The sequence below is a fragment of the Rhodamnia argentea genome, chromosome 2 (genome assembly GCF_020921035.1).
Source record: "Rhodamnia argentea isolate NSW1041297 chromosome 2, ASM2092103v1, whole genome shotgun sequence".
Classification (NCBI taxonomy): domain Eukaryota; kingdom Viridiplantae; phylum Streptophyta; class Magnoliopsida; order Myrtales; family Myrtaceae; genus Rhodamnia; species Rhodamnia argentea.
The window spans coordinates 20506892-20520194 of record NC_063151.1 but is presented as its reverse complement, the minus strand read 5'-3'; the positions used below and the strand labels follow the sequence as shown (position 1 = coordinate 20520194).

At 40.3% G+C, this 13303-nt stretch overlaps 2 protein-coding genes and 1 long non-coding RNA gene across 4 annotated transcripts; all 3 read left to right on the top strand.

The window, feature by feature from the left end:
* Positions 1-379: 379 nt before the first annotated feature.
* Positions 380-6662, top strand: LOC115739532 (pyridoxine/pyridoxamine 5'-phosphate oxidase 1, chloroplastic). 2 transcript variants are annotated; one of them, XM_048274943.1, is made up of 14 exons: positions 380-568; positions 619-869; positions 1009-1047; positions 1646-1813; positions 1902-2007; positions 2885-3051; positions 3170-3412; positions 3573-3661; positions 4017-4067; positions 4174-4264; positions 5149-5253; positions 5338-5408; positions 5689-5784; positions 6448-6662. In XM_048274943.1, exons 1-14 carry the CDS (start codon positions 397-399, stop codon positions 6512-6514), a joined length of 1716 nt encoding a protein of 571 aa, XP_048130900.1. In that variant the 5' UTR covers positions 380-396; the 3' UTR covers positions 6515-6662. The 2 variants fall into 2 exon arrangements, with proteins under 2 accessions (XP_048130900.1, XP_030528524.1); XM_030672664.2 differs by having other exon boundaries at positions 382-576; positions 675-869.
* Positions 4271-5058, top strand: LOC125313893. Its single transcript, XR_007197594.1, has 2 exons — positions 4271-4524; positions 4561-5058. It is a non-coding gene; the product is annotated as an uncharacterized LOC125313893 (long non-coding RNA).
* A 1520-nt stretch (positions 6663-8182) lies between the features above and the next one.
* Positions 8183-11913, top strand: LOC115739536 (GEM-like protein 1). Its single transcript, XM_048274944.1, is given in 6 exon segments — positions 8183-8233; positions 8275-8390; positions 8393-8593; positions 8685-8786; positions 9090-9361; positions 11376-11913. Coding segments are annotated over 5 exon segments (831 nt in total). The 5' UTR covers positions 8183-8233; positions 8275-8323; the 3' UTR covers positions 11565-11913.
* The last annotated feature ends 1390 nt before the right edge of the window (positions 11914-13303 follow it).

Here is a 13303-nt window from a genome sequence, read left to right as displayed (position 1 = left end):
CTAACGAATTAAATAACGAAAATTTTTGAGCGAATCATAAAATTTTTAAATTTAGTTTCTTATTGCTCCACCCAACTTCAAAGAGATTAGTTAAGGACACTTCTCAACGTATCTATAGAATGAATAGTCCCCGAATATGCTGGTTCCTTAATAAGCAGAGTGGCCGGACCAAAAGTCGAGGGCAAGCATCCCATGAAGGCAGGCCGGCCGTACAATCGAGAATGTACCCCGGTGCACTTATAGGTCCGAGCAGCGCGTGAATAAGTCAGTCCATCGCAACGACGAGTTCCGAATCCTAGAGCTCGAAAATTCGTATTTGCATAAGGCTTTGCCGTGCCAAACCCAATGCACAAGCTGTAAAGACCAACCTCAAAAGGTGGGGTCGAGAAACAACTGATGCTGCTCCTAAACTCTCGAGCTCGGCTGGTCTTTTACGTACATGTCCGCACGAGAATGTGGTCGATCCTACGCAACAAAACCGCCACCGCCACGACGATGACATGCTTCTTCCTCGCCCACTCGCTCCCTCCCCCACTCTTCTCCGCCCTTTTTAAACCCTCCCCTCCTCTCTCCGCCGTGAGTCTTCTCTCTCTACTCTCTCTCTCTAGCCATTTTTGTCGACGCCTCAAATTCATCGCTCGCTCCTTCTTCTTCTTCGTCTTCTTCTTTGCCAGGGATTTCCTGGTGCTGGTTGGGGCCCCGCGATTCGTTCCTTCTGCTCCAGGTCGGACCGCGAGCGCCGAGCGATGGCGGACCGGTTGGAGGGCTTCTGCGATCCGAGCTCCATATCGTACCTCACGCAGAGAGAGGCCGCCGAGATCGACGAGAACCTCATGGGCCCCCTCGGCTTCAGCGTCGATCAGCTCATGGTCGGTGCCTGAGTTCGAATTGTTGAGATGTGACCGCACTGCGCGTCGCGTTGTCTGTGATTGTAGTGTTTTTGGGGTGTGGAGTCTCGTTTGCAGCTAGTTCGAATCAGTTTACATTTTTGGCTTTTGATTTCTGCAGGAGTTGGCTGGCCTGAGCGTGGCGACTTCAATCGCTGAGGTAAGGCCTTCCTCGCCTTTTTCTCAATTCTGTTCTGTCACTGCTGTTTGATTTGTTTGCAATGGCATGGGCGCATTGTCAGTGAGCAAATAGGCTTCATAAACAATTGGGATGAGGATGACGGAATAAGAAGTGATCGACGGATGGCTTGGCTGAGTGATATGTTCAGTTTTAGAGTTAATGATCTGTTTCATGCATGTAACTGGTGCTTTATATCTACTTGTGACTTGAATGCCTTTTAAGCGGCGTATCTAGGTTTTGATGTGGAAGTCTCACTTTACTGGATTATTAGCAACTAAAGTACGTAGGATGCACGACTGTTCTTTGATTCTGTGAAAAAATCTCTTGGGAAATAATGTAACTGTAGACGTAGATGTCCTGATCTGTCTAACGGTAGATTGCCAATTCGTTTTTTTCTCTTTCTGGTGGTCAAGAGAAGTACATTGCTACCTACCATTAAATTATTACCAGAACTTTGGGGTGGAATTATGTGGTTACTGCTGCAACTTATGTTGGCTGAAATCTACTTGGGCTTCTTCGCATTTAGTATTTTGGTTGTTGTAATGTCAGACAATTGAGAAATCTGATCTGCTGGCAGGCATACAAAGCCAGCGAGTATAAGCGCATTCTTGCAATATGTGGACCTGGGAACAATGGTGGTGATGGCCTGGTAGCTGCTCGTCATTTGTTTCATTTTGGATATAAGCCATGCATTTGTTATCCTAAGCGTACTCCGAAGCCTCTTTATACCGGTCTGGTTACTCAGGTTGGACGCAATTTTGAATCCAATATGCTGGAACAGTTATTCAGTGGCAGCATTTTACATTTTCTTACTGGGATCTTCCTGTCTGCAGCTCGAATCTCTGAGAGTTCCTTTCTTGTCAGTGGAAGATCTTCCTTCAGACTTGTCTTCGGAGTTCGATATCTTGGTGGATGCAGTATTTGGGTTCTCATTCCATGGTAATTATTAGTTTAGCATCCCAAGTTTAAGGGTTAGGTTAAATCTTCTCTTTTGGTAGTTTCTTTGGTGTTCCATGTTGATTGGAAACTATCTCTGATTTATTTGTAGAACATAAGTTTCACCGAGTTCCTACAATCATAATGATATAAGGTTACCAACCCTGTCACTCTCCTTACATGTTGATACTGCTATTTGACTTAAATGGCAAAGGCCTATCATACTAGGGCATGTGTAGATGACAGGAGAATGTCAATATGCCTGGTGAAGCCTCTTAACTTATAACTATATCTTTTATCATTTCCATTCTTGTGGAGTCTGAATAGACTTCGGGTGCTCATCACAGGCTCACTTGATGCCTGTCCTTTTACTTAAATAGATTCTCTTCTTCTTCATGGACAGAGCTACACTTCGCAGAGTTGGAGGATATTAACCCTACTCAATTTTGTGGGATATATTTGAGTAGTGTTTTTTTTCTCCAACAATTGTTTAATTCCTCTAAACTTCCATAAAGGCTTAAACAGGTGAAATTTCCAAACCAAACATGCAAGAGTACAATGTTTACAGAAAAAATCTGATTTTTCAACTTTTGAAGATAAAGTGTTGTCTCACTTACAGAATTTGACCTTAGGATAATGATGGTCAAATAATTTTCCCACTGTAAAGAAAAATGGAATGTATCACTGTCCTGTATTCTCGATGGTCTCTCTGAAAGAGGCATATTCCCACTGCACATGCAAGGAGAAGGTATTTCCTTCACTTTAGTTGTACTCCTCTGTCTGTCTCTTTATGTTATGGCTCTTTTGGCTTAATATTCTTTGTATGAAATTTCCTTTTTTTCATTTTTCTGAGGTATTGACTTATTTTCAAATTCCTCAGGTGCCGCAAGGCCGCCTTTTGATGATATAATAAGAAGATTGGCTGGTATGCGAAAAAGTGACCAAGCAAATAAAAAATCTCCTGCAATTGTCTCCATAGATATCCCTTCCGGATGGCATGTTGAAGAAGGGGACGTCAGTGGTGAAGGCATCAAGCCTGATATGTTGGTATTTTTCTTGTGGGACTTCTGAAGTGTTCAAATTAATGCATCATACCAATAAGATGGTTGCTCTTTACAATGTACTGAAAAACCAACCTCATGCCTGTAGGTTTTCCTTTGTTTAGGTTTCTCTAACTGCTCCAAAGTTGTGTGCCAAGCAATTTCGTGGTCCACATCACTTTTTAGGAGGTAGATTTGTCCCACCACCTATAGCAGAGAAGTATAACCTCCGGCTTCCTCCATATCCTGGAACATCAATGTGTGTCCGTATTGGCAAGATCCCTCAAGTTGATATATCATCCATGAGAGAGAACTACATTTCACCAGAGTTTCAGGAGGAAGAAGTTGAGGCTCACCCCATCAAGCAGGTAATTTTAGATGATGAAGGATATCACCTCTTTCACTGAGTTTGTCATACCGTGATTTTTTATGTCTAGCACACATCTTTTCAACTCGTACCTTGGAAAATTGTTAAAATTGAACCACGATTCCTTCCACTTTTCACCAACGAGTGACAACTTTCTGTAGTTTCGCAAATGGTTTGAAGAAGCAGTGGCTGCTGGGTTGCGGGAACCAAATGCCATGGCATTGTCAACTGCTGGCAAGGATGGGAAACCGTAAGTTTGTGGTTTTTTCCCACTCCTTTATCTTCAAACTATCTTATTGTGAAATTTTCTAGTTGACTCTACTATTGTCCTGATACTGACTTCCGATGGTCTCTATGAAAGTCTTAACTCCATTTGTCTATTTTTATAAGAGTTGTCCAGATATTGTTTAAGAACTTTGTAATTAGACGAAAGGTACAGAAAATTCTTTAGTCTTGCTGCAGTGACAGCTCTTTCATGGCTAAGAGCTTATGGTGGGTTGTTGACATCAGCATGTCATTTTTGTGTAGTATGTCTTGAAACAATGGCAGGTCAACAAACATGGATGAATTAGTCTGATTCAAAAAATTGTTGTTTTGTCGCACAGCTCATCACGCATGGTTTTGCTGAAAGGAGTTGACGAGGATGGCTTTGTCTGGTCAGTGCCATTTTTTTTTTTTTTTGGCCATTGCAATATTGCCCAGGTACTGAATATTGACTTTTTTGACAGCCAAATATTTGATATATGTTGCTCCCTCCTTTAGGTACACCAATTATGAAAGTCAAAAGGCACGTGAATTATCTGAAAATCCTTGGGCATCACTGCTTTTCTACTGGGAAAGCCTCAACCGTCAGGTAATGCATGCAAATCCGAGGACCGTGCTAAGAATTGTCAGATCTTGTGATGAGTCAATTATTTCAGAGGACTCTACATCTTCTGGTGGAAGTGAATTGACGTAAAGCAGTCACTTCATGAATCACCCATCAATTAAATTCTCCGAGAGGCATGGAATCTGGAATTGTTCTAACACAATGTTAGATGGTGAGGGAGTAGTTCATTTAAAATAAGGTGAACTTCGACTTCAGGATGAGCTCATAGTCTATGCCCCTTTTGTGTGTGTGTGTGTGTGTGTGTGTGTTTGGGGGGGGAGGTTGTGGTGCTCATGTGGAATTCAAATTTTAATGGGGAGTACTGTGGTTACTGGAAAAGAACAAAAGAAAAAAAATGCATGGTACGGTGGCAGCAACCAGTGTGCAGGAGACAACTAGTTGTGCAGCAGCATTGGTGTAATGCTACAGCTAGCTGCTGATAGTGTGAAATGTGAATGTGAACCAGAACCTTGCAGCTTAGCAGCTTACTAGATGTTATTCCTTATCCTTTATGAAAGCTAATGAGGGACGAGCAGAAGGGTCTCTATTCTCTTCTTACTCTGTGCTTCAACGTGTTGCTGCATGATCGCAATTTTCTCTTGAGTGATATCACTAGAACGATAGGGGGCTGCCTTTTGCCAATTTTTATTGCCATTTTGCTGTTTTGCCTTTGCCTCTTTCCTACTATGGAAGTTTTCTTTGTGCTTTAGCATGAAGTTCTTTCTGATAACGTGGGATGTGCTTTCTTTTGTGTTCTAAGTGTGCCCAAGCAACCAAAACACCATTATTATCGAGTCTTTCTACAAGTCATACAAACCAAAATCAGCTATCGAGAAGCTTGATTGAGAATTTTGAAATTTTGAGTCTAGGTAAGAGTGGAAGGGTCTGTCGAGAAAGTTTCCAATGAAGAGTCTGAACTGTACTTCCACAGTCGTCCTCGTGGAAGTCAGATTGGAGCAATAGTCAGCAACCAGGTATCTTTGGTTTAATTCATTGGCATAAAGCACATAATATTTTTTTTAGCATCATTTATGAGACACTTTTCTTTTTCCCTTCAGAGTTCTATAGTTCCTGGAAGGCAGGTGCTCCACCAACAGTACAAAGAGTTGGAGGAAAAGTTTTCTGATGTGTAAGTTACAACGATTATTCTAGTTTATGCCTTCATCGTATAGGATCAGCTCCATAACCTTTCCTCTTAGACTGACTTCCATATTGTAAAGTGATCAGAACTGCAGTTATCTGTATGAAAATTTGCCATATCATAATGTGGTGTATTTTAAAGATGATCTGGTCTATGCTACTTAACAATGATACCCTGTGATGATGTGGAGTGAATTTTTTCTTATCCTGTTGTCATGTGTATATCACAAACGTTGGGTGAAAATTCCTTTCCATTGAATGGGATGCAGGAATTTGATTCCAAAGCCTAAACACTGGGGAGGATACAGACTTAAGCCAGAGCTTATCGAATTTTGGCAAGGCCAGCAGTCTCGCCTGCATGACAGGTATAGTTTCTTTCTAATCTGGCCAAAGATTTTCTAATCACTCTAAACGAAATTAATGGAAGGATTTTAGCAATTGTCGATATCTAGATGATGTATGTAATCACAGGAATCTACATAAATATCGTCATCCTTGTATTAATCATTTCGAAGTGTTTGGCTGTGATCCGTTGCTTTTCTATCTGGAGTTATTTTACTTGGTTAAAATTAGTAGTCTCATAGGAGTAGACATCTTACTGCATTCCATTTATTTGGGGAGCAATCTTGGGCTTGGTGCCATTTTGGAATGGCACTATGGCTCTATACGCTTTATGAACAATCAACAATTAGATATTGTCTGTAATGAGGATTGCTGTGCTAGCCCAAAGGAACATGGAAAATGGGGATTCTTGTGAACAAGAGTAATCCAGAAAAATATTGCGCGAGTTCTAATGTGATCAAATTTTATTAATGAAATGATGAAAGAGCCTAAGGGGGAGCATTCGGAACCCCGTGGTTCGTGATCTTTTTGCACAGAAGAGAAACTGATGATGTTCGAGTAAATGTTCAAACTAGCATTCTTGGAAGATAGATGTAGCACGTGGAAGTAATGCCCCGAGTAAATGAGGCAAGCTTGGTTTCGGTTCACGCAATGCCTTTGGTTGATTGTGGATGGTCTTCTTACAGGTTGCAGTACTGTCCACAAGAGGTCGACGGAAGACGAGTCTGGAGAATTGTTCGACTGGCTCCCTGACTAGCTTCTTTAGCTTCCTCACTTTGAAATTCATCAACTATGGTGGTCTGCCGAATAACTATTACATCCCTTTTTCTGTCTTGGGGTTTGTGACGTGAAATCAAAAGTGATTTGCAGGAATGTATTTTTCCCTCCCTCTTTCAATGTATCAGCTGCATGCCTCTGTAGGTTTCATGTTATTACTAATTGTCTCATTGACTTTGTGTCATGCAATAATTAAGTCAAGTGTTAAAATAGAATTAAAATAGAGTATAAGTGGTATGTAGGTCCGTGTGGAAGTGATATTTAATTGTTTTTGTGAAATCTTAGGTTCGATTCGTTTTGCGAAAAATGATGTGTTTTTGAAAAATATTTTTCAGAAAGTCATTTTTCAAGAAAATGATTATTTTTCAGTGTTTTTGCTGAAACCTGAAAATGACATGGAAAATATTTTCCGTTATTTGATATGAAAAATCGAATTTGATTTCACTCCTTGCATTCCTTTTAATAGGTTTTATTTTTATTCGTTTCTTTTTTATTTTCTTTTTCTTTTTTTAAATTGTAATTGTTATTTTTTTTCTTTTTTTTTTCCTCCACGATTGGTTGCAGGTGAACATCGGAATCGTTGGAAAATATTTTCCTGAAAGTTGTTTTTCGCAAAACGAACGGAGCCTTAGACTCCTTTTATTTCATGGAATTTAACAGCTCGGGAAAATATTTTTGAAGAATTTATTTTTCAGAAAAATGACAATTTTTCAGTATATGGCTGAATTCCGTAAAAATGAGTTGGAAATTGTTCTGCGCTTTATATTTGTAAAAAGAAATATACCATTTGTGTGATATCGAGGCTCCACAAGCTAATTAATCAAGTTTTTTGAGTTATAATATAATGACAAGTACTTATTATTGGACTGTAGCTTATATATTTTCTCTTATGGTTTCCTAATCATTATATTTGCCTTATGGTTGAATAAGCACCCTACTAGAATGGAGAAAATTAATCCACTTATTATGTTGTGTGTTGGAAGCCAATTTATTCTTTTTCTTTTTCCTCTCCAAATTTTATTTCACCTGTTCCTTTCCTCTTTCCATTTTTTTTTTCTGGCTACGACACCAGTACTTTTTCTTTTTTTTTGGATGCCATCAAAACGAATTAAAAACAATGTAAAGAGTTCTCAAGTGTCATATATTGATTTATTTAAGACTTTATTGGTTTCGTGAAAAATAATTAAATTGAAAAGCGTTTTTACAAAAATGATCGCTTGTATCGTTTGAAATAATTGATCATTGAAAATGTATTCATTATCGGTAACAGTTATTTATTCCAGTTTTTCTTTTACCTAGTCATTTTTGTAAGAAAATTCTAAGCCGAAATCACCATAGGATGGTGAATCCCTCGCGCAATGATGATTCATAAGCGCGCCACGTGTTTCGGACAATCCCAGGTTGTGGTCAAAATTTTTTTAAAGTTGTGGGCCCTTGGATGCAATCAAGCCCCGCAATCTTTGTTTTCTAACAAATAACATGAAAAGGCCCAAAATGAATATAAAAAAAAATTGAAAAAAGGAAATAGAGAGAGAGAAGAGAGAAGAGAGAGAAACGCTGCATGTTCCCATGACTGATACGTCTAGAATCTGAGATCGATTGACATCGACCGTCGCATCCACACCATTCAAAGTTCAAACCTGAGAAACGACCCCCCAAAGCAGCAAAAAAGCTCGACCTTGCTTCTCCCCCTCCCTCCTCCTGCTCCTCTTCTTCTTCTTGAACCTTTCTCCGCCTCGTCGCCCATCGATCTTCCTCCGATCCTACTAGAAGCACCAGGAAGCCATGAGCCAGCCCGAATCGGATCCGGCTCACCCGCCGAAACCCTCCCCCGGCCCCGATCCCAACCGCGACGAGGCCCCCACACCTCCGATTACGCGCCCTACCCCAAGCTCGATCCCGACGATGTCGCCCCCCCTCCTCATCCTCCTCCCCCTGTCCCCGGCGAGGCCCCCCGTGCTCCGATCTCCGGCAGCGCCGCCACCTCCATGCCGACGGAGTCCAATCCCTACGTCGCTCCCGCTTCCGCTCCAGCTCCGCAATCGTCTGTTAAGAGTGAGTGTGGCCCGATTTGGTTGGAAATTGAGGGAACTGTGGATTGCCTTTTGGTTGGTTATCGGTTCTTGAATCTCGTGATTATGCGCAGATACGATGGATACGGTGAAGGATGCGCTTGGGAGATGGGGAAAGAGGGCCGCCGAGGCGACCAAGAAGGCCGAGGATCTCGCCGGAAACATGTGGCAGCACTGTAAGTCCCAGGCCTCTTTTTAGTTCCTTAGGATTGTTGCTTAAGTTCAGTGACAGAAAGAATTCTGGACGTCGCGAGGGATTTGATGGTGTATTTGGCTCTGCCATTTGATATGAGATTGTCCAATCGTAAATCCGTGATTCTCTTGAAAGGACGGTTTTGCAAAAAAGCAATGTTCTAAACTTTGAAGTCGGAATGAGTAATTTTATGTGAAACTTTGCCTAGTAAGCCACCTGATGCAGCTAGTGCAATCATAAAGATCATTTGAGTTGCGTAACATCTCAAAAATTGTTGTATGAACAGTGAAAACAGGCCCCAGCTTTGCTGATGCTGCTGTCAGCAGAATTGCTCAGGGAACAAAAGTTCTGGCAGAAGGCGGTTATGAGAAGATTTTCCGGGCTACTTTTGAAACTGTTCCTGAGGAGCAGCTTCTGAAGTCATTTGCATGTTATTTGTCCACGTCTGCTGGTCCAGTTATGGGCACTCTATACTTGTCTTCGGCAAAGCTTGCGTTTTGTAGTGACAATCCTCTTTCCTACAAATCTGGTGATCAGACTGAATATAGTTACTATAAGGTGTGCATCATCGTTCTCCAATTAAAGCATTGTCTTTATTCTGATGTTGATTTCCATGACGAGGAATTAAATTCAGTATGTGTGCTTATAATGAGGTTGCTTTTTGAAACTCATGAGGTTTGCATGGTTTTTGCTTACCTCTATATACACACGGCTCACGCACACACGAAAATTTACTTGCTACTGGTATATATGTTGGATATTTCATGCCCCAGTCTCTTATCAAGTCAAAAGAGTAAATGAAAATAATTGTGTCCCACTCTAGTATATAGTATACAGGAAATGTATGACCCCAAAAAAAAAAAAAAAGTACACGGGAAAATGTATAAGGAAAAGGTTAAAGTCAGAGGAGTATAAATTCTAAACAAACGAAATCAGATTAGATCAGGGAAGAGTGAAAGGAAATGTGCAGGAATTTTTGTTTCTCTTTGAAAAAGATGGACAGCCTTTAAAATTTTTTTGGTTAACCTCTGAAGTTGAACCTACCTCTGATTTCCTCAACTCTGACCAAGTAAAGTCACAAGAATCACAAACGGTTGATGCAAATTCTCAATGCACTAAAAGATAATAAGCGCGCCCCCTGCTTTCAAAATCATTTGTCACACATATGTGATGATATTAGAGAAACTTTTGTAGTTTGAAAGCTTTGACTTTGAAGAAGCTGCTAGAAAATTAAAAGGTTGAACTTTATGACATTTTAATTTAGTTGCTGCTACAGTATCATAATTAATGAGCGACTTAAGTTTTTAGTCACGATTTCGTGTTCAATGTTTGTGAAGATGTGGATGTTTTCATCTCGATGCTTTTGTAATAGCTTACTGAGAAGAACAGATGATCGTTTCTGGGGGGAGAGAGATGTGCTTAACAAGATTGTCTTGCCATTCCAATTTGCTCTCTGTCATTTCTACTTCTAGTTTGGCATTTTGGTCAACTTGATTACTTAGTAGTACTTCCTACATGAGCAACCTCTTTTTACCTAGGGGTGACAATTTGCTTAGCCTCAATGGGACCTGCATGCTAAAATTATCGCGTTTAAGCTTATAATATGAGAGGGAATGGTATCGACCTACACTGAGGGTGGGATGAACGGGATATTGGGGTAAGGATGGGCCCAAAAAAGGCTGCTCATGTAAGATTCACATTAATGATGTGATTGCGACAAGTTGAGTCTGCTTAGTTTATAACTCAAACCCGACTGTATTCGAAAGCTCTTACCTAACCATGAGCTGGATTTTGGTGCACTGTCCTCCCTCTCTGCTATTCGACAGGGCATTAGCGCCCCAACTTGAAAGCGGAAGAGGCGCGAAGTAACTCGCCCTAAATTTCAAAAGAGGAGCTGATCCTTGCAACTACGTCAAAAACCACTATTATGTTATGCATCCAGCCGCTTCTCTTAAGTACCGGGTATAGGAGTCCAAGACGAGTAGTCATATCGACAAGAGATTCAAGCGCTGCGCTTACGCTTTCTCCTAAAACCCCTGTTTTTCTTACTTTTGTGTATTAGAGGTTTTGCTGTCATGGAAAAGTATCCATGTTGTAAGTAGTTTTTCTTCGCTTTATCAGTGAAAATTAAGGGTTGTAGATAATAATAAGATGAACTATTTTCAATCTGGTAGTGTGAGCTTCCCAATCTTTTTCCTACTTTGAATGCAAAAGGGAATTTGAAGGAAGTGGTTTGTGGATGTGTCAGTTCAGGGGCAGAGACCACACGACTACACAGTCCGTACATGCAATAAGGTCAAGACCCACATGTTACACAGGTTGGAGGAGGGAACACATGGTGTTTTAATTAACTTCCAAGCCTGCCTGCTCAGTGCCATTGTTACAATCTTGCCAAAATGGAAACTTGTGAACGTTAGAGTAGTTGACTATTGTGAATGAGGCTGGTGTGGAGCATGTCATAGACCGATCTGTTTTGTCTTGCTTCTAATGCCAAATCTTTCGGGTCATCTGTGGCTATATTTTATGTTTCATGATGCTTGTTCTCAATGTTGTTGTTTTGAACTGAATTTAGGTGGTTATTCCGTTGCATCAACTGAAGGCAGTCAACCCGTCAACAAGCAGGGTCAATACGGCTGAAAAGTACATCCAGGTTATTTCTGTGGACAATCATGAATTCTGGTTCATGGGCTTCGTTCAGTATGATAGTGCGGTGAAAAATCTTCAAGCAGCAGTACAGCCCAATAGCTTGCATACTGTGTAGCTGATATATATATTTGTGGCCTGTGGTTCACCGTGCTCCAAGAGTTGTACGCAGACTGTGTCCTGCACGATGCGATATCTCGAAACCAGATACATTTTGTGATGTGCTCTGCTCTGATTGGTTAAAATTGTAATGTTTTGTCATTCGGATATGTATATTGTAAGATTTGTCTGTCCTATAGATGTTTTGAACCGAGGTTAAACTTGAATTTGGAAATTTCAACTTGGTAGATGGTGATGCAATTCCTTGTTGAGAAGGAGGTGCCTCTTGTTTGTTCTTTGATTGTAAGATGATTCTTCTCTCCATTCCTTTGAAATATTAAATAACGCAATCTTAAGTATTTAACTTTTGTGCAGAGTTTACGGTGATGACTTTGTAGAGCTTCTTACTTAATTCTTGTTTATTTTGTTAGTTCTGTGCAATCCTAGATGTGGCAAACTCGTTTACGACTAGACGTAGAAATGACTTTGGAGGTTTTGCATTCATAGGGTTAATCTTTCATATAAGAGACATGAGAGGCACAAGGAAGAGGATGACGCACAGCTTATGCCCTCACTTAATTGTTGTCATCGAATTGCACGAGAGATCAGCTAGGAGCGACATCCGTATTCTCGAAGTGGCCTTTGACCAGTTTAGATAGTACTAAATCTTTTCTGATTCTGCAATGGTCTAAATGACACTAACGTGATTCGAAGAAAATGATAAATTTTCGGTGATGAAAGATGGTTTCTGGGGAATACAAATGTTTGTTCAGCATGGGTGCTAGGAAGGGTAGAGGCGTGACGATTCTGCTCTAAGAGGAGACTACGGATGAAGATACGAAATGCTTGTGCTGCACCTTGCCATACCTGAAGGATTCATTGCCGCAGTTAGTTTGTCGAAAGTAACAAGGAAAACTATACCACGCATTCATTCATTTTCATGTTAGTGGAGCCGAGAGCATATAGTATTGGTTTATGAAGTGGTTAGATTACAATCAATTTCTCTTTATTTTTGTCACTAAAGGTAAATGATGCAGATTTGAAATTCGTTTGGTGCATGTCAGCATTAAGAGAATTAATTTCAAATGACAGATTTTCACAGCCGAGAATCAGCAACTTTTTGTATGTTAATTAATCATATTTCCGAATTTCTTTTTATCTCAATTTCTCTTTGAATTTTAATTGCCACGGAAAGCGTGTTGACTATATTTCTTTAAATTTTTTTTAATGTCCATTGACTACAATTCCAAATTGGTTGTATCTTTGATTCTTTTGAGTTTTAATTTCCATTCTCGTAGGATTGACCATATTTCATTAACTCTATTATGTTATTATTAGTTCCCAAAAATGGTCCAAAATGGAGTCATTTTTTTTCGAAAAGGATCTCGAGTAAATTATTTTCAAATAAAAGTTTCGAAAGGGTAAATCAATCTCGCATAAGGTTCTGAGTTCACCGGCCAATATTTTCTGATGACTAATATAGATGCAATTTTGTCGCAAACTAAAACAATTGGGCTCACAGCTAATTGTTCAATTTTCAGGTTTTCTTCTTCCTCTCTCTCCCCGCTCAAGTAAACTGGTCACTCCCGCTCCTCGCTCGAAAGCTTTAGCGCGGTTTACCATCATCTCTTCTTGTAGGGGTCATGCTTTCATCTCCAACATCACCGAATTTTAATGAATCGGCAAATGCACTGCTGTTAAATAATAGTTCAATCTCCTTTCAATGTAAAAGAGATGTGGAAAGTTGAGCTTGGAAAA

What these genes read in the sequence shown, in the direction of transcription:
- LOC115739532 (XM_048274943.1), top strand. Translation starts at nt 397, where the DNA reads ATGCTGCTCCTAAACTCTCGAGCTCGGCTGGTCTTTTACGTACATGTC. An exon ending in TCAGCGTCGATCAGCTCATG is followed by an intron (nt 870 to 1,008) that starts GTCGGTGCCTGA and finishes TGATTTCTGCAG; the next exon opens with GAGTTGGCTGGCCTGAGCGT. An exon ending in GACGAGGATGGCTTTGTCTG is followed by an intron (nt 4,068 to 4,173) that starts GTCAGTGCCATT and finishes TCCCTCCTTTAG; the next exon opens with GTACACCAATTATGAAAGTC.